The sequence below is a fragment of the Fomitopsis serialis genome, assembly GCF_022376445.1.
Source record: "Fomitopsis serialis strain Sig1Antser10 chromosome Unknown B0H18scaffold_5, whole genome shotgun sequence".
Lineage (NCBI taxonomy): Eukaryota > Fungi > Basidiomycota > Agaricomycetes > Polyporales > Fomitopsidaceae > Fomitopsis > Fomitopsis serialis.
This window is the reverse complement of record NW_025954965.1, coordinates 808,350-836,292: the sequence shown is the minus strand read 5'-3', so window position 1 is coordinate 836,292 and position 27,943 is coordinate 808,350. Positions and strand designations below refer to the sequence as shown.

Below are 27,943 nucleotides of genomic sequence, written 5' to 3'. Positions count from 1 at the left end.
GGCGCTCGCAAGCTTTTCCGGGTCCTCTGCAATCGCTGATCAAATAATGCGTTGAAGTCGTGCGATGGCTTAGGGGCGTGCTCTCTGGGAACAAAGCGCTCGTCTGAGGTCATCTCGTCATCTATCGAGCAAGTACAGTCCTCCTTGGCTTGGTATTAATCGTCCATATCGACCGAAGACCACCACGATGGCCGGAACCAGGCAATTACCAAACGTTGAGAGGGTACGTGCGGTCAGGCGTGCTATAACCCCGTTCACTCACGTTCGCTTTAGCTGAGCAAGTCAGTGGTGAGGGTCTTGGGACAGGTATGCGTATCAGCACCAGGCAGCTGCCTCCGCCGACCTGATCTCTTCCCTTCAGAATCCCGGGCCATATACTCTGCAAGGTGAGTTATTCTACAGCAGCTATCGTGGTCATACCCATTCTCATTCGTTTGCCGCGCAGGAACCAACACCTATCTCGTCGGCGAGCACAACCCGTATATCCTGATAGACACCGGTGAAGGTCGCGATACATATCCCCTCTTCCTGCGAGATGCCCTGCTCGATACAACCTCGACGATCCACCCCGACAAGCCTCACATCTCGGACATCATCTTGACGCATAAGCATCACGATCATTGTCTAGGCCTGCCCTCGGTGGTCCACCTATTGCGCCAGCTATGGGAGGAGAAACGCACCGCCGACAGTCCCTCTTTTCAACCTCCGCGGCTACACAAGTTCCCTCTGCACACGCCGTACGCGAAGCTGCAGACCGTAGTCGACATGCTGAAAGCCATGCCCGACACAATCGTCCCTGACCCCTCCGGCAACACCTTCCACGAGCTCAGTCACAAGCAGACGCTTTCGGTCACCACATCTGAGACTGACAAGTCGGCTTCCGTCTTGGAGGTTATCCATGCTCCCGGCCACACAGCAGACTCGATCTGCCTCTACTACCCCGCGGAGGAAGCATTGTTCACAGCCGACACCATCCTCGGGCACGGCAGCGCCGTCTTCGAGGAGCTAGGGCCCTACATGGGCACTCTCCAGAAGCTAGTCGACTTCAGTGAGAACGCCACCAAGTACGGCACCGTGCACCCGGGGCACGGACCTCCCGTGGAGGACGGCTACAAGCAGGTGAAGATGTACCTGCAGCACCGCGTCGCGCGTGAGCAGCAGCTCGTCGGAGGCTGGAGACGCCGCCTCCCGCAGGGCACGAGACGTGGACGACATGGACGCTCGTAACGAAGATTTATGCGGAATATCCGCGCGAGCTTTGGGATAGTGCGGCCAGCAGCGTCGATCTGCATCTGCGCAAGCTGGAGGCGGAGGGTCGTGTCGAGTGCCTCGGAGGTGATGGCAAGCATGCTCAGTGGGAGCTGAACGGTTGATTTCATGTGGAGTATCCGGAATAGGTGTTCTGGGGAATGGAACAGGTTCTACATCACAGGACGTGTAGCATTCACTGACATGAGGCGGAACGAGAAATTATAGATAAGTTACAGTGCGTCGAAGTTGATATGGTGCGAAGCCCGCCTCCTCTCTAGTTCGTCTTCCCTCTGCACCAAACATGTCAGCGTCCGCATGCAGCACGAGTCGGTAAACCCATACCTTCTCATTCAAGTGCAGTACGATCACGATCGCAGCCAGTATGCCCAGAGTGGCAATAACAGTAAGCGTGACCCATGGAATCCACTCTCCTGGCCGCAAATACAGCTCCCTTCTCCATGTCTCGTCTTGCCCTAGTGGAGGGATGATGACGACCTTCGAATTCGGGATCACGCCCTCCATGTTGATATAATGCTGCTTTGAGTGCTTTGTCGAGCCGACAAACAGGTTCTCGATGTAGTTGTTGGTGCGGCCTAGGCCGAAATACGAGTAGGGCGTGAGGAGGGCGTGATATGCTGTCTGCGGGAGCTGGCCGACTGCGGCAAAGCGAGTGAGATAGTCGGTGACATGTGGACTCGGTATGCACGTACCAGCAGCTGCGGAACGTCTCCCCGATGTATCAAGTACTGTATACTTGTACGTCGCGCCGGAGTAGCTCACACCATATGGCTGTTACATCGTGAATGTCTAGGCATCGTCAACGAATGTGCATGTCCGCCTACATGATACTGAGCAGACGTATTTGCGTCTCTGCAGACAGAACTGCCGCAGGCCCCGTTGAGCACTGGTACGAGGGATGAGAGCGTGTCGAAAAACATAGGCAATGGATGCATACCGATCGCCTTAAGGAAGAACGCATCATAGTAGAAGTTGTTCTGCACGAACAGGATGTGTCCTTCACCCTGCGCACCCGTCCGCTGAATCATAATATCAAGACTCCCCTACAACATACGAAATCAGCCTCGACCTTCAACCAAAACCAGAATTCACCCTACATCTTCATCCATGTCGAAGAAAGCGACAGAACGGGCATCATGGATCCTCTTCAGCGAGTCGATACCCTTCTTGACTAAACTCCATCCTCGATGGCCCCTCGCTCTCGATCCGCAGCCCGCAACACCGGAGCCGCAAGGCTCAGATGTGGCCAGCTGGGGTGTGTACGACGTCTGGGAGCCCGAACCTGTGACTATGATGGCGAGGATGTCGGGGAAGCCGTCTTGGTTGGCGTCACCGAGCTTGAGAGGAACAGGTAGCGGCGGACTTTGCGTGACGTCCATGACGAGCAGAGAAGGGTTCGAGGGGAAGATATCGCTAAGAGGAATGCGCAGGAGCGCCTGAAAAGTTCGATTCAGTATACGCGATTCAGGTCAAGGGCTCAACAATCCAATCCCACTCACATCGTTGTCGCTGCTGTCACTCAAGTCGAAGTGAAAGTCGGGGTCGGCCGTGCAGAGCTGCTCGGGAGGTCTGCACACACGCTTCCCGTTGCGCAGCCCGGAATCGGCCGTGGCTCCACATAGAGGTAGCTGTTCGTTGTACGCAATGTTGATGTAGCAATTCGACCCAACGCCGGAATTTGACACCGATGAGCATGTCGCGAACACCATGTCGATCGTCCCATCTCGGTCTGTGATAGACTTATCAGACGGGGAGAACAGCAAGGGCAATGATACGTACCGACGTCAGCAAAGGATATTGACTGGGTACCTTTCGGTAGACGGCCGTGTGAGGCCAAGACAAAGCCGTCGTCTTTGTTGTTAACCCAGATCTGGAAGTACTTGGATGCGGTGCTCGGGTCATCACATACGAGGAAGATGTCTATTCGTGCTCGTCAGCGTCAAGGCACCTATGTGTGACATATCTGCGCACCTGCTAAGCAGTCTCCATTTAAGTCCACCGCTGCGTTGCTATGTGGATTTGACAGTGTGCACTGTGCCCCATTGAACTTCGGATCGACACTGCGAAAGCGCAAGTGAAGGAGATGAAGCCATATTAGCGAAACACGTTGTTTCAACGTACAGATCGAAAATAGGGCTATTCTTCTGCGACACGTTCCAAGCATTGTCCCACACCTTGAACTGCGAGCTTGACGAGCTGCTTGGGAGGCACCAATGAGATCAATCTTGAGGTCTCCATTCATATCCATAGGTATAGGTTGGGCCATTACAGATGGCGGTCCCGAGACAGGATGTAATTCTAGGGGTTTTGCGGTCAACGATAGGCTGGCCCAGAGGCAACCATGCAACCCGCACCAAATCCACCCCCCGACTGGGCCCTATAGAGATGTACCGCAAGCTGACTCGCGGAGGCAGCCTGGCTTAGAACAAGGAGGTCAAGCCTGCCGTCCTGAGTGAAGTCGCCCGGAATGACATTGTAGACTCTTTGCGGATGGCGAAACACAGCAGACTTCCGGAAAGTGTACTCCTCTGGCCACGCATCAGACGGCCCTTTCATCGACCATGGGACAGTACCCACCATGATCCCACAGGTACACTGATAGTGTTTGTCGGTCTGAAGCCAGTCCGAGTAGATCCAAACTTAGATTGCATCATGTAAGTACAATATACGCATGCACTGCGGATCATGCTCACAACTGGTCCCCGTTAAAGTCTCCGAATGCTATGATGTTCCCGTCATCGTCCACACCCATAGACCCAGCTCCGAGGAAGGCATTTCCGGCAAATCGTTTGGGAGTGAATGGCCAGATAGCATACGTAGGAAGCACAAGACCGAGCAGCAAGATGAGACTCGTGTAAGACAGCCAATTCTTAGCGTGCCACATTCTCGTATGGCCTCCTGCTCGACAAGGACGGCCGTATGCGTTGGTAGATGCTGCTGCCTATTGTCGAGGCGGAAGTATCGAAGAGCAGTAGCGATTGGAAGCAACACAGCTAGACCGCATCTTAGGTGCCGCAAGGGCGGGAGCGAGAGGGTGAACGGTCACTGAACGCAGCGCGTGAGTGGCTGCGACTCCTGCGAGCGCTCGGTGTGGCACGCGTCGCTCGCCACCAGGATGCGCGCCTCATGATTGACCCTCGCACACTTGCGACCTCGACGTTGAAACGTTGAAACACGACGAAATATGCTGCCTCCAACCACCAGGTTTGCCTCACTCAGCTGGTGGGTTGTCTGACTCGCGAGGCTTCACTGTGGCGTCATCCGTGATCTCGGCGTGCATGTATGTGGCTCGCGCCGACATGCATGCTCTGCAGCCCTGGAAACAACGGAACACTGGTAAAGTGCTATCTGCAGGGTGGCTGACCTCGAACGCGCCTTCCTGGGCCTTTGTTGAACCTGCCTTCGTGGCTTCTCAGTGGCGTATCGTTACCGAACGGGCATGGTCTGCTATGGCCCTCGGTGCGGCACTACTTCTGCCTCGTTACCGAAGAAAGCGGGATACACAAACACAACAGCTTTCCCCGAATGGTAATTTCTTGCGCTTTGTTTCGCCTCCCACGAGCTGCGCATGAAGGCCCATGGCTTTTGTTGGCCACGATCGTCTGTGGCCACCGCTAGCCATGAAAGTCAAAGCATCGCATCCCTCGCCTCTGGTCCGTCTATATAAATAGTCCCCAGTGTCCTGCCGTATACTGTCAACCCCCGTTCAAGAATCCTCAGCCTCAGCCGTGTTGATCATGGCGTCCCCGAAAAAGTCAACCATACCAAAGGGCTTCCTGTCAGCCTCCCCCATTCGCAAGAAACCGTCCAGTACACGTGTAAGCCCCATCCGCAGTCATCCGCAACCTCCAAAATGCTTACGTCTGTCCTCAATTTGCTCGTAGTTCGAGCCCTACCCCCGTGGCGGGCGGCCACCGAAAAGTCCCGGCGCTCCTCGAGGAGCTGAGCCATACTTAGATTCAGACACACCGGAGACACCCACGTCGTCTCTACCTCCGGACATCCGACAATGGGTCCAAGCGGAGTATATCACCAAATTTCGGGTTCCATCCGGGCCAGGACAGTAAGGAAAGTCTTCATCGAGACGGCGGCAGAATACACAAGGTCCCGAGGCCTCGCAGTTCGCGCTCGTGAGCACGACTATGATATTATTCGTTATACTGTACGTGTGCCATGCTTGCCGGCTCTTATAGATCTGACTGACGCCACCATCTCTCCCTCGCAGCATCCTAAGGGAGGACGAGCGATACCAGTAGTATTTATGTGTAAACAGAATATTACTGGTGCCGACGGTTTGCAGCCGTCGGAGCACGCCGCCGTTTATACGCCTTCCACTGTACTTCAGAAGGTCGTTGCGCTGGGTGATTTCCACCTAATCATCCGGAGCGGGACCCAGTCTAAGGCTGGCCCTCGCGAACAAGTCCGGTATCTTGGTCTGTACGAAGTACACGACCCGAAATCTCCCCTCCTTCCCGACAGGTTCACCTCCCTAGATGAGACGGTCAGTGCGCCACGTAACTCTTCGTTGTGCCAAGTACTGATTGCTGTTCAGGATCAAATCCACATGCAGCGGTTCCTCAGGGCCAGGCAGCCTCATGGAACCGAACTCAACGACAAGGATATCAAGAAGTTGCCTGAGGCTGGGGAGCTGCAATTGATGGTCTTGCAATGCAAGCAGTTCAATAAGGAGTTTTACACCCAACTGCTTCAGGCGGATGCTGTTACGCCGGTTCCGGTTGAAGGTCCTATGAGGACGCATCCGAATTGGAAGAAGGTCCGCGCGCAGATGTTGAGGTTGATTGAGCAATCAGCCATTGGAGGCGATGATAACAGCGACGCCTGAACAGGCGGGGAAGCCAGAATCTAGCTGACGAACGCTGCAAGGAGTTATGGTTCTATGTACTATGCGCACACCCTATGTCACTATGTCTATGCATCATTCATTCTTCCATGCCTGTTAGTCGTGCTAAGCCGTTGCGGTGAGTAATATCTATCGTTCATACAGAAGTACAGTCATTGCTCCTTCGGACACATCGTCACCATTCATCAAAGCCAGTGAACTGCAACCGACCCTTTCACTGCACTTTCGTCTTGGGCCCTTCGACCCGCTTCACCTTCAGCGCGCTGAAGTTCTTCACCGTACGCCTCGAGAACAGTCCCATCAACACCACCGCGCACAGAGCACGGGCGTACTCCTGATCCACAGGCTGAATCTTCGCGAGCTCGGAGGCCGAGCTGCCCAACCACCCGAGCGCCACAGCATGTACGTCGGCCCAGAAGGGCTGAGCATGCGTCAGGAGGGCGTAGAGGCCTGTGATGAACGGCGCGGCCCAGAGATCCGTGGTCGTCCACCCCCAAGGCAGCATCTCGGCGGGCGTGGTGAGCGTCAGCGCGTATGGCTGCAGGAAGGACATCGTGTTCACGAGGAAGAAGCCGCCGTTCGCGGTCACCTGTCATCGCACAACAGGCTCACATGAGAAGGCATTACACTCGTGAGGAGCAGCACACCAACCAGGGATGTAACGAGCAGGGACCACGGCGAGGCCGCCACCGCCTCCATCGGATGGCCCACGACCATGGGCGGGATGAGGCTGCACAGCAGGAATGCACGCGTGAAGCCATCGAGCAACGAGACGGGAAGCTCCGTCTGGAGCGACGGTGCGTAGACAGCGGGAGCTTATCGACGATAGCCTGCACGGCAGCCCAGAGGCCCATACCCGCGCCCGACACCATGAACGACGCGGGTATGCCCAAGACCGGAGCTTGGCAACCACAGTTCGTCAACACACCACAGCAGATATACACTGCCATGCGACTAACCAGCCAACGCCTCCCCGCCAAAGACGACCAAGAACACCGAGGCCAGGTCCCGCACAAAGGACCTCTCCTGCGCCTCCGCGATCGACGCGTCCTTCGTCGCCGCCTTCTTCGTGGCGTGCTCCTTGTGCAGCTGCTCTTGATCTGCCGCAGCGCGATGCACGTCCGGAACGCCGCTGCGACGTCCAGCGCGGAGAAGGGCAGCCCGAACCACGTAAACGGGGCCAGTGGCTGCAGAGCCAGTCGGTAGACCTCTACGATGGGGGCAAGGAGTAGATCCAGCATGATTGCGAGGGATGCTTTCTCTGCGCACAGGCAATGAAGGGATTCGGCGCACAGGCCCAGAGATGGCTGCAGATGGGCGAGTCGTCTGCAGTCAGCATGTTCGTCTCAGACGTTCATATAAGGCGGCCAAACGGCGGCTCCCCGCATCAGTGCAGGCCGCACGAGCGAGCAGCCACGTATCGCGTCGTAGCCACGTTCGCCGAGGTATGTGCGCGAAGTATGATATGGGGTATCACAAGGATGAATTGTATGGTACAATGGCGTAGTGGCTGTAGCGGCCCTATACCGGGAATGTGAGGTGGTCTAACCAATCAACGGGCTTACTCGTCTGTGCGCTGGTTCAAGGCCGTCCCCTCCAGAAAACTTGGTTACTTTGGCTGTCACCGCGGAAGCGGAGGCACGGCCTGGTGTAATCTGTCCTTGACTGGCCAGGGAAGCAATTCCGCAACCTGCAGGACACGCCGAGTTAGTCTTAGGAGACAAGGACGCGCCGTCTGTTCGCGCGGATGGGCCGTGCCCCTCATAAACCCTTTTTGCCGGTCTTGTCAATGTGAGAACCATGAATGCATGCAGGCCAAGTTACTTTCTCTCATTCATTTGGTGCACCGTGCTCCGTGTCACACACATAGTCGGGTACCAGGGGAAAGAAAACATCAGATTACAAGAACTCGGAGTATAGCTATGCACAAGGGCCCAATGTATCGACGATATCCATCCACAGCAACCACGAACATCCCTCACGCCTCCCAACTAACAGCATTTGCTGCCCTGGCTAGCGTTGTTGTCGACGCTCGGGGCGACGGTAATCGAGTCGCCTGCTGATGGCTTGATCGGGTCCGCAGACTGCTCCAGCGACTTGCTCGATACGATGCGGTAAATGTCTTAAGAACGAACCAGTCAGTCAAAGGCTGCACGAAATGGGATGGCGGTGCTCACCGGTCAGGATCGTCTGGAATGAAGACTCGACGTTCGAGGCGTCCAGCGCCGAAGTCTCCATGAAGGACAGGTTGTTCTCGGCTGAGTTGTGTTCAGTCATCACACAGCGAGACAAGTCGCGAGGAGGCACGCACCGGCGAAGGCCTTCGCCTCGTCCGTCGGAACCGCGCGCAGATGCTTCAAATCGCTCTTGTTGCCGACCAACATGATGACGATGTTCGAGTCTGCGTGGTCGCGCAGCTCCTTCAACCACCGTGTGACGTTGACGTATGTCTGATGCTTCGAGATGTCGTACACGAGGAGCGCGCCGACCGCGCCGCGGTAGTACGCAGCAGTGATGGCACGATACCGTTCCTGACCAGCTGCAGAGGTATTGTATTAGCGCACTGCACGATGAGATGGATGTTGCTTTGCGAGAGGGGGTCTAATCCTCGTGGCTCCGGCTCTGTGCGTTACGCAAGCGAGATGGGCTCACCAGTGTCCCAGATCTGTGCCTTCAGTGTCTTGCCGTCCACAGTGATTGAGCGAGTCGCGAACTCTACACCAATCGTTGACTTCGTCTCCAAGTTGAATTCGTTACGCGTGAATCGTGAGAGCACTGGTAGGCAGGGGCACAGAATGTCAACCACGATTCGCAGCGCGGGGACGAATCAGAACATACGGTTACTTCACAGCGAGCAGATGCAGGGGTAACGTCAAAGCATGTCCAGAAGAGCAATCAGGCAGAGGGACGTACGACTTTCCGACACCGGAGTCTCCAATGAGGACGACCTATATGGAACGAGAGTATATCAACCACCTGAGCTGGCGCGCAACCACGCGCATGTACCGACCTTGAAGAGGTAGTCAAAGTTGCTTCCTTCAGCCATGGCAGCGATGCGTATGTAACAAAAATACAAAGGCGAATGGGTGTGTGCGAGTGAGCGAGGAGAAGGGCCTGTGCAGGGGAGACGCAGGCAGCTGGGCGGGGCGATGAGAAGCTCAGCGGACTTTGAATCTGTTGATACGCCGGGCAATCGTTGCAGCCCAACCGCAACAGCGCCTCAGCCGTTTCGACCTTGCTCAATGGGCCATACTCTGTCAGTCAATTATGAGCCGTATGCTATCTGCTGCAGAGCTGCTCTTATGCTCTAGGTTACACTCCATGCCCATACGCGTCCTGGGGAGGTCCCAACGCACAATGGCATATTATGTCCATCACCTCACTCGGTGATACAACTTGGGAGGCAGTGTAAGACTGACTTGACTGTTGCTCCAGACTCTCGTCAACGGAATTCAAGGACGTGCACGGTGCGCTCCTGGGCCCCCCTGGTGAAGTCGCCGCGCGTCTGCAGTTGCTTGGGTCTCCGAGCTCCAATCCGTGCAGAGCATGTCACCGTGCGTGAGCCTTACTATGCGTACATCGAACAATTACTGGGGACGAAAGGACAGACACCTGCAGCGCAGTACTTCTGATTTGATTGACTTGATGGCCCTCGCTATAGCAGTCATTGAACCCAACGCTCTCCAAGGTGTCACAGTTGCACGCGACATTGTCCAGCAGATCGCAATGGCCCTCTCAAGGTACGCTACAGGCTTAATTACAACACTCTTTGGCGCGTCTTAGCTTCCCTCCCCGCCCCTCTGGGCGAAGGAGGTACTAGACTCCAGGATCACGATGAGATGCGCGCCCGGACGATCCTCGCCCGACTACGTCGGGATGACCGCCCGCCCTGGAGAAAGCTACACTACTGTATACTAGGCGGGATCCCCCAAGACCGTGAACCCAAACAACGCGGACGCCCTGTCCCAACGGTGTTTCGCTAGCCGATAGCGCTGCTTGGGCTCCTCGCAGAGTTAGTCACAGTCAACTGGCGCCCTTCACGAACCAACCGTGACAGCTCCTCAGCTGACAATGAGACACCCGCGTCGGTCTTGGGGGCGGGGGGTCAAGCTGCAGGAGTTGTGGACACGACGCCCCGTCACGACGGTATTTCTCTAGGCGATGCAGTCCACAGTCCGTGCACTGGTGGCAGGTCGGGGCAGTCGTCAGTGCATGTGCGATGAGGGTGAAGAGGGTCACTCACGAAGATAAGACCCCGCCGCTGGAGTGAGGGGAAGGTGGGAGAGAAGAAGAAAGAGGGAACGGCGGTTCGAGACAGGTAGGCGGGCTATTTATACGGTGAGCGAGCGGGGCTGACGGCGGCGGGAGGCCAGCCTCCGGGGCGCGCCCCATTTTCTAACTCGAACCGCGTCGGGCTCACTGTCTGGCATGTCGCGGCACGGCCTTCGTGATCGAGCATAGCGCGGCTGGCTTCACCGGCTGTCGATCACGCCGGACGGTTGGGATTTCTACAGCCCAGCCTCCTCGAGCTGGGTCTACGACCTAGAGTGGAGGTATGGTTAGTGCGGACGGGATATACCGGAGGGTTCTTTAATTGTGCGGTTGGAAGTGTGTACGTGGCCGACAATACTAGTTCCAATGAAGCCAGACCAATTCACAGTATGAGTTATACAGTCAAGCCCGGTATACAGAAGCCATTGTCGGGCAGCTTACACAGAGTCCCAGCGATGGGTAGCTCGCTTTCTGGTGTGTCAAGCTGTGTGATGATGTGATGACAACTGTGCTCACCAAGACATGGCTTAGTTTGTCTGGTGAACGTTATGGTGCATGTTGTTGAGGTTGGGCGTAGAGATGGTCGTGAAGTTCGTGGAGTAGAGCTCGTGGAGTTCTTGTATAGTCAAATTTCGTGTGGTAGGATGTCATGTAAAATCAAAGGCTAAGGATAATCCGGTTTCCCGTCATTAGCTGTTACAGGAAATAACTCGAGGGGAATGGACGCAGTGACCGGCCAGCATCCTTGCTTCGGTGAGCGCTTGAGCTCGAAATGCGAAAATGAGCTGGGGGTAAGCGGTGAAGGTGCACCCCCTTTGAATTGCGCACAACCTCATGAAAAGGCACGCCCAGCACGATACAAGACAACAGTCTCAGTGCTCACATGCGCTCACAAGACATTGATCCAGGATCGTTCTAAGGATCCGTCGGTGTCGGCGCGATCACGTGAGCGTGTTAACTCAGCGCTTCAAGTTCAACACGATTCTGAACGCGTACTGTTGCCATTGACCGTCATTTCCACTCAATATTTGCTACTCATCCTAACCGTCGAGCTGCGTCACAGATTTATCCATGTCTATCAGCATACAGGACACGATGTACGTTCACTTTTGTCAGCATATTGCTCGTCTGAGTTTGTGTCGGTATATAGAAAGGCAATCCGGGACATGATCCCCATCATAGATCCTGAGGAGGACTACCTCACCATTGCAGCCGCCGAAGAGCAGATGTCCATTACGGAGGAAGGGCGCAGAAAGGAGATTGAAGAGGCACAGTCTCGCGTACGCTGTCAGTCGCCCATCCGCCTAACGACGTCCTCGTCTGACCATGTCTAGCCTGTGAGCAGCGCTTGCTCGGGTCCTCGACGCAGCGCGTGTGTCATCTACAAGACCGTCCACTCTCCCCTCTGCAGAGCAGCATGGCGCCATGATGAATGAACTAGACGAGACGCGACTATCGTTGATAAAGGCTATCAATGACGCGGAAGGAGCTCTCGCGGGCAAGGAGGCTGAACTAGCACGCGTCGGAGACGAGTTGCGCAACCTGAAGGAGTCAGATCCGTCTGCAGAGCATATGTTGGATGCAACTGCGTGAGTCTCCTCGACGATAACTTCCGCGAACCCCTCCTCACTTTTGTCCGTGCGTCAGTCTCCGTCTAGCCATGTACAAGGGCCTTGGCTTCGAGCCTATCATGGGACAAGATGGGCGCATCGCGAAGATGCTCATTCGTACGTCTCTCGAGATCATGCCCACGCCCAACCCTTTGCTCATGCTGCCATTGCCTCAGGTTCAATAACAGGCGACGTACACTGCGTCAATTTCGACAGTACGAAGTCTAACAAGGAGTATGCCGACCTACTTTGGAAACTCGCTTCATCATAGCAGTTGTCGGATTGATTGTGGTATTTTGCCCCTATGATTGTCATGCCGTAGTGGTATTCAATGCCAACGCGTGTATAATATGTACACTCTTAATGCTGTATTCGTACTGAATGGATCCATGGCCACCAAAGTTAGTCGACAAGAAAACAAGAAACACTATAAATAACGACAGCACAACAACTCAAACCTTCGTGTCCTTAAGCTAACCCATGAACCGCCTGTACGACGTCAGCCTGGGTTGACGGGGCAAACCGAGTGCAACTGACCTTCACTTCGGGCTTGACAATCCAGATCTTCTGCGACTTGCTCTTCTCGCCAACCTCCTTCACCTTTGCTTCAATCGCGTTCTTCTTCACTCGCTGCTCACGCAGATCCTGGTACACCGTCTCAACTATGAACGCCAGGTTGCTTGTTGCGAGCGTGTTGATCTTGGACAGCAGTACCGGCAGGTGTGCTTCGGGGAACATAGTCTTCGGTGTCAGCGCGGGCTTCTTTGGTCCTACTGCTACGGGGGTATTTGATGTCGAGGAAGCATCGGAAGGTGCAGACGTTCCTTGCGCGTTGGAGACAGCAAGTCGAGAGGGAAGCGCGGGTACGGCGAAGTCACTGCGGTCCTTGGCTCCTGCTGCTGAAGTCTCTGGGACGGCAGCGACATATGTGAACGGATCAATGGGATAGGAAGTATCTAGTCGTACTTTTGTGAGCACCCGGGACCTCCGTAGAATACGATGGACCCAACGCACCATTGAACAGCTCAATCCGATACGGTTCGAAGGGCTCATAGCTACACCGGCCAACACTCGACTCCCAACATGGCCCCTTAGTAAAGGGCACTAGTGGGATGACAACTTTCCGCTTCTTCCCTTGCTTTCCTGCTTCTGACGTGGTCTTCCGTTTCGACGGCACGTACGGCGCGTCCACCAGCATCAAGTCCGGGCTGTCATCGCGTCGTTCCTCCACTGGGGTACCCGGGTCCTCCACCTCGTCATCGTCCACCAACCAGTCGTCCAAGTCGGAGTCCTCGCCTTCACCCTCACCCACCTCTTCATCGTCTGCATCCTCGACGACGTCATCGCCCCCGTTCTCTTCCTCGCCTTCCCATTCCTCCGCGCTGTCGTAGCTGTAGTCCAAAGCGAGTACGTCTCTGCCAAAGGGTGCGCGGGGCCCGATTTCCCGCGAGCTGCGAGTCCATGTCCCAAAGTAGCCTGGGCGGGCGTCCTCGGTGAAGATGAGTACCTTTGCGGGAATCGTCCGTCGGTTGCGCAGCACCGCCAGCAGTGCGCGGACCCTGTCATCATCGCCTGTCACTTCCGCCTCAGTAAGCTCAGTCATGATAAACCGGACGGAACACGGGGTGTAGGACTTGAGGTGAGATCGGGGTTGCCGACGACGGGGGATAGGGCAAAGGGAGGTTTGAGGTTGAGACAGAATATCGTGCAACCGTTCTACAGCATACGACTGTAGTTAAATCACTGCGAACGAGATGGACGTGGCAACATACCGCTTGCATCCATCTGACCAATGTTAATGTTTGGCGGGGGCACCGCATCAAGTGCGTCTTCCTCTACATCGTCTAGCACAATCACATCGCCTTCGGTCCTTGTCTTGCTGGCGCATTGTCGTCTTCGCGCCTGTTCAAACCAATTCACAGGAGCAATCTCCGAGCCCTTTTTCAATACAAACGGCTTGAACGTCTTGGCAAAGTCTGATCGAGTCGTTGACGGGCCCGCTACCTCCGAGTTGCCCGCTTTCGCAGATGTGGACGAATCAGACCGCTTCGTAGGGGTGGCCTTCCCTTTCCCGAAGAAATTCGCCATAATGGACCGCGACTTGCTTTGCGCCTCCTGTTCTCTCTTTTCTCTCTCTGCCTTTGCAGCCTTCTTTTCAAGCTTCTCCCTCTCCTGTTTGGAGATATTAGCTTGATTGGAGGTTTGAATATCTAAAATGGTGCATACCCTTGCAGCTTTCTCCGGATCCGCTGGCTTCTTAGATCTACCAGAGCCTTTGGAGGTGCCGACTTTATCCTGAATGCAGTGCGCATGAGCATCCCTTAAGTCAGACGTCGATCAACGGCATTTACCCCGTCAACCTCCGGTGTTTGCGATTGACCCTTTGTACCAGACTCGCTTTGGTCCGGACTAGTAATGTCGTCCGTGCTCTGCATGCTGGGCTTCGTCTTCAAAGGTGTCCTCGTGGTGCTCTTGACGCCGAGCAACCCGCTGCGAACATCCTCCGGTAGCGCATCAAATAGTTCCTGGACGTCTTGCTTCGCCTAGTGTGCGTCAGTCTACAGACTTCTGTCCAGAAGAGAGGCAAGTGTACATACTTGACGCCGTTCTGCCAGCCGAGTTTCGAGCTTCTCCATGGCTGCCCTAGGAAGCCAGTCCATATGTTTATCTTTCGCCTCCCATCTCCAGATGTGCAGCGCAGCCGGGACCTTTCCCGATCCAGCTGTGCTCTCCAGCCCGTAGTCATTCCTTGTGGCCACAGCCTTGATTGCTTGTTCAATGACATCGAGAGGAAGGACGGACGAAGGGTCGAGGATGATATCATCAGCGTCATGCACTGGTAACAACTCGCCTTGAATGTGCTTTGCCAGTGCGTGAACAGTCTTGTCGCTGTGGGACGAATATGAGAACGGTGCAGTGGAAGAAGGACTGTCGTTACCTCTCATGAACTAATTTAACGATGAGGGGTAGGTGATCGTCTGGTATTTTAGATAATGCCTCTTCCTGGTGTTGCACTCGAGCCTCGATAAATTCTCGGAATTTGACGGTGTCTAGCATTTCCCATGACAACAAGTCAGTATGGACCGAGTGACATGACATGTAAGCCCTGCACACCTTGCATAGTTTCCGACATCTTCTCCAGAGACAGCAGTTTCTGTCTCAACACAAGCTTCCCATTTTTGAGATCGACTAATCTTGTCTTGTTGGATTTCTCTGTACGATACTGAGAACATGTTGTATGTCTGGAGATCGTGTAGTCTCACCGGCCGCGTCTGCGAGGTCCACCACGGCTGAACGATATTCAGCGTCGACATGTATCTGAGAATGCGTTCCACGTACATGGCTGGGGGTCTGAGGTGGACATCTCGCAACGCAGAGCTCGTTCAGTATGGGGTGTTGTGGAAGTCGCGAAGGAACCGCACGCGTCGAGCCAGAGTCGCGTCTTGTCACGGACGTGACTATCGTGTGACCCAACGCGTTCCGACGCGTCGTCGTGAGCCACGGCGCGTATGTGCTCAGTCCATCTCTGACCAGGATAAGCATGTCATTTTTTCAGCCGCAGGCAAGAGCTGCACCACAAAGACAAGCTGCTGAACCACAGCATCAGCCATGGGTCGAAAAATAGTAAGTCTTCTTGCGTCGCGTGTCAATGCAATTGTACTCATCCACCCATCCAGCCGTCCAAAAACCATTGACGACGTCTCAGCGCAAGAACATACTGTTGCTGTACTCCGAAAGACATTAACTTCGTCAAACGTGCGTAACAGCGGGAAGTGCCAGGCCTGTATACTGACGAGTCGCATCATGGGTAGTTGCCACATATGCTGTTCTACGGGCCACCTGGTACTGGCAAGACATCCACTATCCTCGCACTGGCACGGCAGCTATTTGGGTTGGCGAAATGCTCTTTTACGCTGAATGCTAAGCTCACACATAGTTTTCAGGCCAGACAACTTCCGCTCAAGAGTGCTAGAACTGAACGCTTCTGACGAGCGTGGAATTAGCATTGTCCGCGAGAAAATCAAGAATTTCGCGCGGCAGACTCCGCGCGCACAGGTAGTCGCATCCGATGGAAAGACGTATCCCTGTCCACCGTACAAAATCATTATCCTCGACGAAGCAGACTCCATGACGCAGGATGCTCAGGCCGCGTTGAGACGAATCATGGAGACATACGCCCGTATCACCCGATTCTGCCTCGTATGCAACTATGTGACTCGGTGCGTTCTCCTTTGTCCACAGCGACGCGCTCTCTCATGTCGTGTCTTAGAATCATTGAGCCCCTCGCCTCTCGGTGTTCCAAGTTCCGATTCAAGCCTCTCGACCCCACCTCTACCTCGAGTCGCCTGGCGGAGATTGCAGCAGCAGAGAAGATCCCTGTCACTGATGCTGTCATCTCTGCTCTCATTAACACCTCTCATGGCGATCTCCGTCGTTCTATCACGTATCTTCAATCCGCCTCACGCCTTTCTATGTCCACAACCCCTCCAACGGACATTACACCCAGTGATATCGAGGAGATCGCAGGCGTCGTGCGGTCCTCGGTTATCAACGACTTCGCAACTACGCTTGGCGTCGAATTGGTCTCTGCAGATGCCATGGATATAGACAGTAGCGTGAAGGCGAAGGGCTTTGACGCAGTCAGGAAGATAGTGAAGGCTATCATCCGGCAAGGATATTCAGCCTCGCAGATCATCTCTCAAGTGAGTGCCCACACCCACAATTCGACGACGTGCTCATCGAGCATCCTAGCTTCATGACCTCGTAATCGAGCATCCTACACTGTCGGCGAGGCAAAAGTCCCAGTGTGCTCTTGCCTTCGCTGACGCAGACAAGGCCCTGTGTGACGGTGCCGACGAAGAGCTGTGGATTCTTGAGGTCTCTCTGCGAGTGCATAAGGCGCTGTCGACATGATTCAAGCCTTCGTGTTGTCGCCTTTCTTACCCTTGTAGCCGTAGTCTGTTGTTATTTCCGGTCATTTATCCTGCTTTGTACGTTGCTTCCGGGACACTTCATGAACGCTCAGGCGCTCACTGCCCACGCGAGCTGAACAGAATGCATCTCGCAAAGAATCGGTACTGATATAAGTACAACAGTACGATGCAAGGACGGACAGCTTCGTTTTGTATGCCACAGATGCACGACGGTCAAGCAAGTAGGACGTGAAAAGACATGAGACAGGACAACTATGCTACGACTGCGACCACAACACACTCGCCGAACAACTACCACCACCCAGCCTTACCGGATACCAGCGGTGGCTTTTTGGAGGGCACGCTTGATGCCCAACTGCGCCTTCCTGAGCTCGTCCGCCGACGAGTCCTCGATCTCGAGCTTCTCCATGGCACGCGCGAGCTCGGCCTCGACCTGCGCCTTAGCGCCGCGCTTGAGCTTCATGCCAATCTCAGGCGACGTGATGGTGTTCTCGACCTGGTGGATGTAGCTCTCGAGGTCGGACTTGGCCTCGTGCCGCGCAGAGAAGTCCTTGTCCGCCTGCTTGAACTGCTCCGCGTCCTTCACCATCTGCTCAATCTCAGCAGACGACAGACGGCCGACCGAGTTCGTGATGCTGATCTGCGCCTTACGGCCAGAGGCACGGTCCTGAGCAGTAACCTTGAGGAGACCGTTCGCATCGACCTCAAAGGTGGTGACAAGCTCGGCCTGGCCACGGGGCATAGGCGGGATACCATTGAGCTCGAACTCGCCAAGCAGACGGTTGTCGCGGCACTGAGTCCGCTCGCCCTCGTAGACAGGGAAGGTGACAGTCGTCTGGTTGTCCTCGACCGTCGTGAACGTCCGCGACTTGTTGGTGGGGATGGGGGTGTTACGGGGAACGACGACACCGAAGATATCGCCTTGCATGGCGACACCGAGCGACAAGGGAGCGACATCGAGAAGCACAAGGTCCGCAGTCTTGTCAGACGTCTGGCCGGTGAGGACGGCAGCCTGGACCGCGGCACCGTAGGCGACAGCCTCGTCGGGGTTGATCGACTTGTTAAGCTGACGGCCACCGAAGTACTCGGAGACAAGCGACTGGACCTTGGGGATACGAGTCGATCCGCCGACAAGGACAATATCATCGACCTTCTCGCGGGGCATCTTGGCATCCTTGAGCACCCGTTCAACGGGGTCGAGAGTCGACTTGAAAAGAGGAGCGTTGATCTCCTCGAAACGAGCACGGGTGATGTTCGCCGAGAAGTCCTCGCCCTGGTACAGCGAGTCAACCTCAACCGTGGTCTGGGTGACGCTAGACAAGGTGCGCTTGGCACGCTCGCAAGCACTGCGCAACCGCCTGAGGGCACGAGCGTCGTCGGAGATGTCCAACTTCGTCTTGCGCTGGAACTCCTTCTTGAAGTGATCAAGCAGGTTGTTGTCGAAGTCCTCGCCACCAAGGTGAGTGTCGCCGGCAGTCGCCTTGACGGCAAAGACACCACCAGTGATGTTGAGCAGGGAGACATCGAAAGTTCCTCCACCAAGATCGAAGATGAGGACGTTCTTCTCGCCAGTCGACGCACGGTCGAGACCGTATGCAATGGCGGCAGCCGTGGGCTCGTTGATGATACGGAGAACGTCAAGACCAGCGATGGTACCGGCGTCCTTCGTCGCCAAACGCTGGGAGTCGTTGAAGTAGGCAGGCACACTGCGTGGACGTAAGGCGAGGTATTCACCCGGTGAAACATGGCGGACTTACGTGACCACAGCCTTCTTCACCGTCTTACCGAGCTTGGCCTCCGAGATCTCCTTCATCTTGGTCAAGACCATGGAAGAAATCTCCTGGGGGCTGAAAGACTTCTCCTCCCCAAGATACTCGACCTTGATCAGAGGGGAGCCATCCTTCTCAACGACCTCGAAGGGCCAGTGCGACATGTCCTTCTTGACATCGGGGTCGCTGGACAGCATGTCAGGGACAGATCAAGCCGAGATACTGAAACCACACTCACTCAAATCTCCTGCCAATGAGGCGCTTTGCGTCGAAGATCGTGTTCTTAGGGTTCATGGCGGCCTGGTTTTTTGCGGCATCGCCGATCAGACGCTCCTCGGTGGAGAAGGCGACGTAGGACGGTGTCGTGCGGTTACCCTCTGTGAAGGAGGTGAGTGTGAAGCCCGTATAGGCACAGTCCTATACGCACGATCGTTGGCAATAATCTCGACCCGGTCGTTCTGCCAGACACCCACGCAGCTGCAAGGCAAGGAAGGTTAGACTCTGCAACTCTCTCTCCGGCTGTAGAACTCACGAGTAGGTGGTTCCGAGGTCGATACCGATCGCACCGTCGAAGATGTCCTCCATTTTTTTGGGTGGGAAGGGAGAATGAGCGAAAAGGACAGGGAGGGATGCGAGGCAGAGAAGGAGGCGGTGAGGATGCGAGCGGGTGCAAGGCAGCAGAAAAAAATCGACGCTGCTGATGTAAGCGGGACAGGCGCGCCGATCCCCATTCGCCGGTGCGTCCGACTGTTGTGCTGGACACTCGACCTTGGTGGCGGCCGACATGTCTCTCTCCCAAGCCCGCGCACGCCTCGCCGCCTCCGCACGATGCTGGCGAGCGACCGCTGCAGTGCCCACGGCCGCCCAGCTCAACTTCAGGCGTTGCATGTCTGCACCCTCACCCGTGGGCCAGCTCCCCCCGAGACCCCGGAGGACTGGACAGAGCTCCAGCTCCGCAACGCTGAATACGAGTCTCTGAGTGAGTGTCTATGTGTGTCGACTCGGAGCTCTGTGCTGATCTCTACCAGTCTCCTTCTACTCGGATTACGGTTCGACTCAAAACCGCGGAAACACCTTCCAACCGCATCACCCTCTGCACCGACCCACCCCTCCCCAAGGCCTCACCGTCTCTCATCTCCTGGCCGCGGGCGCACAGATGGGTCATTCTCAGTCCCTCATGAACCCCAACTTCCTGCCCTATGCGTACGGTGTACGCGCAGGCATTACCGTTATCGACCTCGACCACACTGTGCCTCTCCTCCGCCGCGCCGCGCAAGTCGTACGAGCAGTCGCGCTGAGGGGCGGCATGGTCGTCTTTGTGGGCACGAGAGCAGACCTCCGCCCGGTTGTGCGCAAGGCTGCAGAGCGCATCGGCGAGAGGGCGTACCACCTCAGCGAGAAATGGCTAGCCGGTACACTGACGAACAGAGTGAACATGTTCGGCCTACAGACGGTACATGACGAACAAGTCATCCCTGACCTCGTCATCTTCCTCAATCCAATCCCGAACCTACACGCGATACGGGAGTGCACGGTCCATCATGTCCCAACAATTGCGCTTGTGGACTCGAACGTCGACCCGCGGATAGTAACATACCCTATACCAGCGAACGACGAGAGCACGAGGACAGCGGAACTGGTGGCGGGTATTCTGAGCATTGCCGGGCGCGAGGGTGTCGCAGTGCGTCGCGAGGAGTTCGAGAGACAAGCAGCGCGTGCGGTGAAGTTACAGGTGAAGTTACAGAGAGTGCGCGAGGCTGCATGGGATCCACATCGTATCTAATATAGGATACATAATTTATATTCATCGTAGTCATCTCTGGGTTTACGCAGAGGTGCCAGCGCCTGACATCTGGATTTCGTACCAATATTCTGTCAACATGTGTGAGCGTCGCTGAAAGAGGAGCAACTACGAAAACGTACGTTCAGCCCTCTCCAGTGCCCTGACATTACCCTTCAGCTTGTTGATTGTCTCGATATATTCATCTTCCTCAACACTGTCATAGACAATGCCGCCGCCTGCTTGCAGGTAGGCGATACCGTCTTTGAATGTCATGGTTCGTATCGCGATGCAGGTATCCATCTCATCTTCTGAAAAGTCAAACCGCCCAACTGCCCCTGCATATACACCGCGCCGCTCCTTCTCGAGCTCGTAGACGAGCTCAATAGCTTTGATCTTGGGTGCACCTGATACCGTGCCTGCGGGGAAAATGGAACGGAAAGCGTCGAACCTGATACGCATGAGATCGTGCTGTTTCCACATCGCTGAAACGCCGTACCTCGTTTTCCCTTCCCGAAGCTGACCAGACACCTGCGACGTCAAATGTGTAACATGGCTGAACCTCTCCAGCCGCATGAGGTGGTCAACTTTGACAGTCTTCGGTTGGCAGACACGGTTGACGTCGTTCCGCGCAAGGTCTACCAGCATGATATGTTCTGCGCGGTCTTTCTCCGAAGACAACAGTTGCTGCCCCAGCATCTCATCCTCTATGAAGGTCCCGCTAATCAGTGCCTTGTCGTCGACGAACCAGGGCACACACCAACCTTCAAGCGTCTGACCTCTCCGGACGGTACCTGCGATGGCATGGTTGTACACCTTGTTCTTCTCCACCTTGCAGAGCGTCTCTGGACTTGCCCCCACCAACTGCACTTCGCCACAGTCCAAGTAGAACATGTACGGGCTCGGGTTCACCCTGCGGAGATGGCGGTAGGCGTTGAACGGATGCAAGGTCGTCGGCCGTGCAAGTCGCTGTGATGGTACAGCCTGTATGATATCGCCCGCTACAATGTGATCCTTCAGGTTCGTCACGAAGTGTTCGTAGCCCTCCTTCCCCACATTCGACACCGCCCTGTTCCCGAGAACGATAGGCGGCTGTGGAACCTCCGGAATCGCTGAGCACAACACCAGCTTTGCCAGCCTTCGTGCCTTCGCGACTGCGGTCTGGTAGACGAAGGACAGGTTCACAGGGCCTGTGGTGCCGGGGTTGAACACATGGGAGACGACCTTGATACTTTGGTAGAGGTGGTCGTAGATGATGAGGGTGTCGACGAGCATGAAGATAGCCTCGGGAATGTGGAGGTTGTCGTCCAGCTCCCGCCTCGTCTTCGGCTCGAAGTGCTGAATACAGTCGTACGCGACGTAGCCGATCGCGCCGCCCGTGAATGTGGGCACCTCCGGGAGCTTGACGTATCGGTACACGCTCAGCTCCTTCTGCAAGGCTGCCATGGGGTCGCCCGTGTTCTCCTCATACGGACCTGTCCTGACCACCTTGAATGGGTCTTCGCGTGGTGTTCGCTCAGTTGTACTGTCCGGACAGCTCTGAGTCATGCTCAGTACTCACCTGCCCCGATGAAACTGTACCGCGCAATCTGCCCTCCTGCGACCACCGACTCGAGCATGAAGCTGTATTTCGCATCCTTGGCTATTCTCAGGTATGCAACGCATGGTGTCAAGAGGTCGCCAGGAAGCTCGACATAGACCGGAACGCAGTTTCCCCTCTTCTCCTTGAGTATGATCTGCTCAACGACGGCTAGCGGTGGGTAGGCGGGTAGTTTCTACGGAAAGTAGAGTTGCTCAAAGGTATGCTTGTTATAGGAATAATCACACTCACTTGTGGGTCGACGGGCATGGCGAATATGCAAGGGTCGTTGGAGCTGCTGATACGCGAGTGGATGAGTGCATCTTAAATAAGCATGCGATCTCAATTTTGATCGAGCCAGATCTCGAGTCACAGACACGATCATATCATCCTAGCCACTTCCGACCTTGCAGCCACCTCTGCTTGCAACAGCGAACACCTGCATAACACAGCCAGAGAATATCGTGCAATCATCATCTGTATGTTGGTGTCTGCATTGTATTGAAAGGCTATATTCCTGTGAGTAATCAATTTTACTGAACATCATTTGCGGCACTGTCTCATCCTTCTCGATAGACACAAGTCGCTCGAGACGACTTTGCATCACGCATCAATAATACAGTCATGATCACGCCGCGTTTCTCTTGCAGTCAGACCGACACTGAGGTGGTCGTGAAAATGTACTGCCCGTCTGTCCGGGTATGTCGTCGCAGTTGCATCTATACCTCTGCCACTGACCCCCTGTATTCCGAAGTAGGCGTCTGACGTTGAGATCAACATTGATGAGAAACTCTTCAGCGTCCACGTGAACCCTTATTTTCTTCGCTTGAACTTCTCGCATCCTCTCAAGGGCGACGACGATGCCTCCGCATCGTATGATGCAGGCTCGGGTTACCTGACCGTGACCCTAACAAAAGAAACGCCGGGCCAGGACTTCCAAGACCTGGACCTGCTCGCGAAACTGCTTGCGCCACGTCCGTCAGAACAGCCGCCACAACAGCCCGTGATCGAGGTGCTATCCTCCGAGGACACAGCTGCGAACGAAGAGGACGCTGACGAGGAGCTGGCTCGACGGACGCAGCGGTTGACATTAGAACAGGAAGAAATCCTGCGAGGTGAGGCCAAAACTTAATTTGTACCACGAGAGCTATGCTCAGACACGATGCAATCCAGCTGCGGAGAATGATTGGCAGCTGCCACAGGAAGTCCCTCAGCCTCTCCCTCAGCTGAAAACAACGCCGGAGTACCGGTATGGCTTCTTGGACATGCACTCTGGATATTTCAGACATGTCACGCATACCGAGAACGAGGTCAACGAAATCGGCGCCGATGCAGAGACATGTCCACCGAGCGAACGCCGGAAGCGGCGTCTCAAGCACGAGGATGAGAAATGGGATGAAGAATACTACATGTATGCAACCTGATATCGCGTGACCAAGTGACGTGGCTGACGAGCTGTGACTGGGCAGGGCAGATTATGTCGAGGACGAATACATTCAGGAGCTTCTCCACTGGCAGAATCCACATACAGATTCTACGGAGGGCTTCCATTACAGCGAGGAAGATAATGCAACGATGCTCCGTCTCCCTCGGAAAGAATGTACGTGTACATCGGAACAATGTCCTCTTTTTTTCGCCGGTTGACATTGCCGCCAGATCTTGCGATGCCACAGCAGACGCACGATCTCTATCTCACCCTTCTCACACTCTTGCTCTCTTATGCATACGACTGCCGCACCACGCAGCACGACCCGACACCTGAGAGCGCCTGGACACTCAGTGTCCTCACACCAGCCTTTTCCGCGCTCGATCCGGCGCCCTACTCTGCGGAACCGCCACCCCCAGATCCAGACAAATTTTCTGCGGAGGAGCTCTCGGCGACATTCTCGGCTTCCTACCGTCGTGTCTTCGCTTTCCCACTTTACCGCTCCTGGGTACTGGCGGAGAAGTGTCGCGCTGACGTCGCGGCGCTCCTCGGACAAGGCAAGCGGGTCATCGCAAGATGTCTCCTCGAGATGAAGCATATCCTCGACCACCACGAGGTGTATTACATATACAGCAAGGTATGGCTGGACGATTTCTGCGTCTGGACACTAGCATACGCAAGGTGCGCAGCCTCCATGCGCGTCGGATCGTCAGCGTGCGCTGAATGGTTGAATTTAGTGATGAAACGCTACATGTCCTAGCTGCAACAGTGAAGTCGCTGAAGATGGAGAAGAGCATGATCGGTCGGGACCTTGACGAGCTGGAGGCGTCGGCCCAGGAGGCGATGAGGAGGGAGCCCGATAGCGATGATGAGTCTGAAGACGAGATTGAGCGCATGCTCCCCGCGCCTTTGTAGCGGTCAAGGCTGTCCTCCTTGGGGGAGTTGACAGCCTTCCGAATACTCGTAACTGCAACATGCGGCCGTGAGTTGGACTGTGCGGGTCAGGCGGTAGTGCTGACCTATTGTGCGACGTCTCTCCGAGACTAGAACCTCGATAGGAGGTCGCTTGGTCGTTCTTGAATCAAATTATTTCAACTCGGAGTCAGCCAATTCTCAGGCTGGATGTGCAGAAGGCTGTATGTCTGGTTCCGTTGGCGACTTTGCGCACTACAAGAGGCCAAGTTCACAATCTCGTCTGCATACATGAGATGGAGACCAATCGTACAGATGTCACGTTGGCGAAATTTCATCCCCTTTGGTGCTCTTGTCTTTGTCTTGGGTATCGTTTACCCGTGACGCTGAACGCAGTTCGACAGCTTCGACAGATAGAGATGAAACCTTTTGAGGTATGGTCGGAATGAATGGTGTTCTTGCGTACACCTCCGATGTCGATACAGACAGCTAGCTATCTTGCCCTTCTGTACATTGTTCATCACCGGACATCTGGTCAACGGGTTCATAATGTGAGACGGCGAACTTTATTCCACAAAGCGACAGGAGATAGGTCACACACTTATACATACGTGCCGTCTAGAACCACAAGGACTACGTCACTCACTACCGTCGGGACGCTGCTCGGCCTTTATCCCCAAAATGACTTCGAGTGGAAAAGCGAAGCTGTATTCATCATTCCTCGCGCAGGGGAAGCGGACGAGTTCTTGTATTCATTTTGTCAATGTCAAACTCAGAAAGACTTTGGCAGATGCGATCCCCGTACCATGACGTGCATTCGACGCGGTGCTGATGGGCTGTCACCGGACTCGGGGGTTTGGCCCATTCAATCGCGGGATAATTCGGAAATGTCAGGTGTGACATCGCCCGGTCGTACGGTGCCCTTCCACTACGCATTCGCTATTGTTGGCGCTGTAGTATGGGCGGCGATCAGTGACGAGGAGCATGTACAACCCTGCACCAAGCGGAGATTGAGAAGTACTTGCAAAGCCTGTGTATGGAAGTCCAATAGGACAGTGGGATTCTTGAGCCGGACAAAGGCTGGCCATCTGTCGAAGGCAGCCTTGAGACAGCGGCACAATGATCTGGGCGGGGCTGAACCAGGGTTAGCTTCGTTGTGGTATGTGCCGCGCTCGCGGGCCGTCGCGTTCCGCCTTCGTAGATTTGGATCTCTCGGGACCGAGAGGTTTATGGGCGCCTGTCCTTGGCCCCCAACGGTCCGGGGCAACGGAGAGTCGATGTTCTTTATCCGGGATTCATGCGCGGACACCATCGCTTTGTCCGTGAAGAGAACGGAGGCACCGGGACGGGTCATACGATCCACGGCTCGCGCCGTTCGAGGGATCATAGTACACGCTATCGAAGGTGCATCGTAGTACGGTCGAAATGCGCCACTGGGAATCAGTGCGTACTGGTGGGAAGCGTTCGGGGAATTAGTACAGTCACGGGGCTTGTAGAAATGATGCCTTACTAGGGACGTACGCGGGCCATGCTGCGGGAGAAGGGAGCCAGATGCGGTGTAGAAGGCGTGAAGCAGCGAGAAGTAGAGCCAGAAGACGGTGTAGCAGCTTCAGCGCGGCTGCGCATGACGTTTTTCAACATCGATGTCTTCTGAGATGTGACGAAAAACAGGCTCGGAACTGGAAGACGACGCATAGCAGCCATCTACCGTCTTCCTCTGCAATGCGGCAGGAGCACGTTTGATGGTCCGAGGGTCACGCATAACACAAGAAGACGGTAGTACAACGAACAGCACTTCGTCACGCACCGACACGTTGTCTTGTCCACCGAGTATGCGACTTCTTGCCTCGGCATTCGAGGACAAGAAGGCGGGTACGCCGTTTCTGATTTCCACCACCATACCGCCGGCAGCAGGCTTCAGCCTTCAGGTAGTCTGAACGACGAAGTTCCCACTCAGCGAACTTTGCCGCGTGCGTTATGTGGCTGTCGAAATTCGGGAAGAATTGCAACAAGCATTGATAAACTCTCGGATTGGTCAGCGATTACGATCTGTGCGAAAGCATGCTTGCCTCGAGCATCGAGGTGGGTGAAGAACTGTATTCTGGTGAGCTCGACGTGCTGCTCGGTCATGTGCCGTGGAGACTATTTTCGTACCTCGGGGACCGCATGCAGACCGTCGCCAGCCTAGTCAGCGCGCTCCCTCTCCGGCGGGATGTTGAGGAAGTCTAAGGGAGTCTGTAGCCTTGCTACCGGTGGCCAGATGATAGGCTGGGATGGTGGGGAAGGTGTGATGTAACAGCGTGGATCCGGCTATCCACCCGATTCATGCGAAGCCACAGCAGACTGACATGCACGTACATCGACAGTCCTAGTTAGGTTGTGAGGATGCGGCGATATCCACCGTATGTTGGAGTACTTGACGTACTGACAAGTCAAATTAGCTCTGCAGCGAGCCACCTTACAGCATCTTACCCTGGGCATGACGGCGGTTTCGCCGTGAGTACAAGTTGCATAGGGAACCTGCCCTCCGTTGTAGTCCCCGTCTCATGGTCACATCCCATTCGACGGCATCCAGCATCGAGGACGAAGAGGCTCAAATGCAGTTGCACTGTACCAGCACGCCTGGTTCGGAAGTGCACTTTCGCCTTGACAGAAGTTGGGTACGTTTGAGTCTTCGCATGTACTCGGGCGAGTCTTCTGCCCAACCGCCGTGTTCTGCAAGTGTTCGATCTGAGCCTATAGGGATGGGCGTCAGCGTATAGGTTCTCGCGAGCACGACTGACACATCGAATGCATCGAATGATGAATGGAAGGAGACGACAACACCGGAGCTTTGATTCGCACCGTCAGGATCCATGACCGCGCGCGACGCATGTCCGGCCGTCTTCCGAGCGGCGAGCACCCACTGGCAGTCGCACCGCAGCTGCGGCGACAATCAGATGGGGGCGCGTATACCAGGGAGTTGCGAAGGCGCGGCGCCTCTCTACGGGAGGCCTCGACGAGAAGCACTGGCGGGTAGCGCCAAGTAGCGCTACCGCGACAGTGGCATAGCGACTTCGACTTCGCTGATGGCGTTCCGCCTTGGTTCCGGCGCCCCAAGCAAATATTATCGATGGTGCATTACGACTACGGGAGAAGACACGGTGATAGATACAGAAGGCGTGACAGAAGCAGCGCCATGGAGCGCATTAGCCGGGACGAAACTCGTACAGAAATGAGGATGTCATGAGGTATCCGTATGCGTGAGGCATGCTTGTCCGGGCGTGTATAGTGAGTCGGTCCCATGCAGAGTATTATGGGCTAGCTACTGGAGTCTGGTATGCGTGAGGTGATGCAGAGTCTAGTACGTGAAGCAGGGCAATAATATAGAGCAAGTACCAAGCAGTGCAGGTGCAACAAATACAGCGAATTCGGATGATAACTAATAGACAGGTGCGAAAGGCAGACATTGACATGCGACCGGTAGCGTTGGGCGGTCTAGCTTGGGTAAGTTTCCTGGTGAACCGCGTTGCGAGCTTGCAGTCGACTGCT

At 55.3% G+C, this 27,943-nt stretch overlaps 13 protein-coding genes across 13 annotated transcripts; 7 read left to right on the top strand and 6 right to left on the bottom strand.

Moving 5' to 3' along the window:
* Positions 1-187: 187 nt before the first annotated feature.
* B0H18DRAFT_951443 (Metallo-hydrolase/oxidoreductase) lies at positions 188-1,373 on the top strand (the record flags this gene model as incomplete). Its single annotated transcript, XM_048042023.1, has 5 exons — positions 188-223; positions 274-306; positions 362-386; positions 446-1,150; positions 1,195-1,373. The coding sequence occupies 5 exons, from the start codon at positions 188-190 to the stop codon at positions 1,371-1,373; spliced, it is 978 nt and encodes a 325-aa protein (XP_047898804.1).
* Positions 1,355-4,153, bottom strand: B0H18DRAFT_1182116 (uncharacterized protein; the record flags this gene model as incomplete). The annotated part of the gene is made up of 13 exons (XM_048035971.1): positions 1,355-1,541; positions 1,594-1,907; positions 1,962-2,040; positions 2,094-2,155; positions 2,207-2,312; positions 2,367-2,705; positions 2,769-2,998; positions 3,049-3,189; positions 3,241-3,329; positions 3,444-3,567; positions 3,624-3,797; positions 3,847-3,908; positions 3,963-4,153. 13 exons carry the CDS (start codon positions 4,151-4,153, stop codon positions 1,482-1,484), a joined length of 1,971 nt encoding a protein of 656 aa, XP_047898803.1. The 3' UTR covers positions 1,355-1,481.
* Positions 4,154-4,857: 704 nt separating this feature from the next.
* B0H18DRAFT_493587 (uncharacterized protein) lies at positions 4,858-6,388 on the top strand. The gene is made up of 3 exons (XM_048038296.1): positions 4,858-5,087; positions 5,154-5,431; positions 5,495-6,388. The coding sequence occupies exons 2-3, from the start codon at positions 5,279-5,281 to the stop codon at positions 6,110-6,112; spliced, it is 771 nt and encodes a 256-aa protein (XP_047898802.1). The 5' UTR covers positions 4,858-5,087; positions 5,154-5,278; the 3' UTR covers positions 6,113-6,388.
* Positions 6,345-7,371, bottom strand: B0H18DRAFT_1082680 (uncharacterized protein; the record flags this gene model as incomplete). Its single annotated transcript, XM_048031567.1, has 5 exons — positions 6,345-6,719; positions 6,782-6,916; positions 6,955-7,031; positions 7,090-7,219; positions 7,270-7,371. 5 exons carry the CDS (start codon positions 7,369-7,371, stop codon positions 6,345-6,347), a joined length of 819 nt encoding a protein of 272 aa, XP_047898801.1.
* A 750-nt stretch (positions 7,372-8,121) lies between these two features.
* On the bottom strand, positions 8,122-9,176 carry B0H18DRAFT_869522 (GTPase; the record flags this gene model as incomplete). Its single annotated transcript, XM_048040029.1, has 7 exons — positions 8,122-8,252; positions 8,308-8,388; positions 8,442-8,669; positions 8,783-8,905; positions 8,969-8,973; positions 9,044-9,078; positions 9,141-9,176. 7 exons carry the CDS (start codon positions 9,174-9,176, stop codon positions 8,122-8,124), a joined length of 639 nt encoding a protein of 212 aa, XP_047898800.1.
* Positions 9,177-11,410: 2,234 nt separating this feature from the next.
* On the top strand, positions 11,411-12,317 carry B0H18DRAFT_979087 (uncharacterized protein). Its single transcript, XM_048044366.1, has 5 exons — positions 11,411-11,499; positions 11,553-11,689; positions 11,748-11,991; positions 12,050-12,129; positions 12,189-12,317. The coding sequence occupies exons 1-5, from the start codon at positions 11,474-11,476 to the stop codon at positions 12,281-12,283; spliced, it is 582 nt and encodes a 193-aa protein (XP_047898799.1). The 5' UTR covers positions 11,411-11,473; the 3' UTR covers positions 12,284-12,317.
* Position 12,318: 1 nt separating this feature from the next.
* On the bottom strand, positions 12,319-15,409 carry B0H18DRAFT_1207581 (chromatin assembly factor 1 subunit A-domain-containing protein). Its single transcript, XM_048036220.1, has 11 exons — positions 15,352-15,409; positions 15,276-15,302; positions 15,127-15,225; positions 14,951-15,062; positions 14,610-14,901; positions 14,364-14,555; positions 14,239-14,307; positions 13,785-14,184; positions 13,027-13,728; positions 12,550-12,968; positions 12,319-12,501 (listed from the first exon to the last, which is right to left on the bottom strand). Exons 1-11 carry the CDS (start codon positions 15,374-15,376, stop codon positions 12,481-12,483), a joined length of 2,358 nt encoding a protein of 785 aa, XP_047898798.1. The 5' UTR covers positions 15,377-15,409; the 3' UTR covers positions 12,319-12,480.
* Positions 15,410-15,545: 136 nt separating this feature from the next.
* Positions 15,546-17,019, top strand: B0H18DRAFT_927634 (P-loop containing nucleoside triphosphate hydrolase protein). The gene is made up of 6 exons (XM_048041655.1): positions 15,546-15,636; positions 15,690-15,768; positions 15,825-15,904; positions 15,957-16,232; positions 16,283-16,715; positions 16,765-17,019. Exons 1-6 carry the CDS (start codon positions 15,554-15,556, stop codon positions 16,924-16,926), a joined length of 1,113 nt encoding a protein of 370 aa, XP_047898797.1. The 5' UTR covers positions 15,546-15,553; the 3' UTR covers positions 16,927-17,019.
* A 27-nt stretch (positions 17,020-17,046) lies between these two features.
* B0H18DRAFT_493317 (heat shock protein) lies at positions 17,047-19,005 on the bottom strand. Its single transcript, XM_048038293.1, has 2 exons — positions 18,704-19,005; positions 17,047-18,652 (listed from the first exon to the last, which is right to left on the bottom strand). The coding sequence occupies exons 1-2, from the start codon at positions 18,910-18,912 to the stop codon at positions 17,254-17,256; spliced, it is 1,608 nt and encodes a 535-aa protein (XP_047898796.1). The 5' UTR covers positions 18,913-19,005; the 3' UTR covers positions 17,047-17,253.
* A 538-nt stretch (positions 19,006-19,543) lies between these two features.
* B0H18DRAFT_869664 (ribosomal protein S2, flavodoxin-like domain-containing protein) lies at positions 19,544-20,498 on the top strand (the record flags this gene model as incomplete). The annotated part of the gene is made up of 2 exons (XM_048040035.1): positions 19,544-19,694; positions 19,744-20,498. The coding sequence occupies 2 exons, from the start codon at positions 19,544-19,546 to the stop codon at positions 20,496-20,498; spliced, it is 906 nt and encodes a 301-aa protein (XP_047898795.1).
* Positions 20,499-20,540: 42 nt separating this feature from the next.
* On the bottom strand, positions 20,541-22,344 carry B0H18DRAFT_1114761 (anthranilate synthase component; the record flags this gene model as incomplete). Its single annotated transcript, XM_048033165.1, has 6 exons — positions 20,541-20,587; positions 20,639-20,946; positions 20,995-21,202; positions 21,260-21,994; positions 22,057-22,270; positions 22,327-22,344. 6 exons carry the CDS (start codon positions 22,342-22,344, stop codon positions 20,541-20,543), a joined length of 1,530 nt encoding a protein of 509 aa, XP_047898794.1.
* Positions 22,345-22,550: 206 nt separating this feature from the next.
* Positions 22,551-24,638, top strand: B0H18DRAFT_493337 (SHQ1-domain-containing protein). Its single transcript, XM_048038294.1, has 7 exons — positions 22,551-22,593; positions 22,651-22,773; positions 22,832-23,189; positions 23,248-23,485; positions 23,544-23,674; positions 23,731-24,181; positions 24,238-24,638. Exons 2-7 carry the CDS (start codon positions 22,699-22,701, stop codon positions 24,413-24,415), a joined length of 1,431 nt encoding a protein of 476 aa, XP_047898793.1. The 5' UTR covers positions 22,551-22,593; positions 22,651-22,698; the 3' UTR covers positions 24,416-24,638.
* Positions 24,509-25,991, top strand: B0H18DRAFT_493425 (uncharacterized protein). The gene has a single exon (XM_048038295.1). The coding sequence runs from the start codon at positions 24,862-24,864 to the stop codon at positions 25,825-25,827; it is 966 nt and encodes a 321-aa protein (XP_047898792.1). The 5' UTR covers positions 24,509-24,861; the 3' UTR covers positions 25,828-25,991.
* Positions 25,992-27,943: the final 1,952 nt, after the last annotated feature.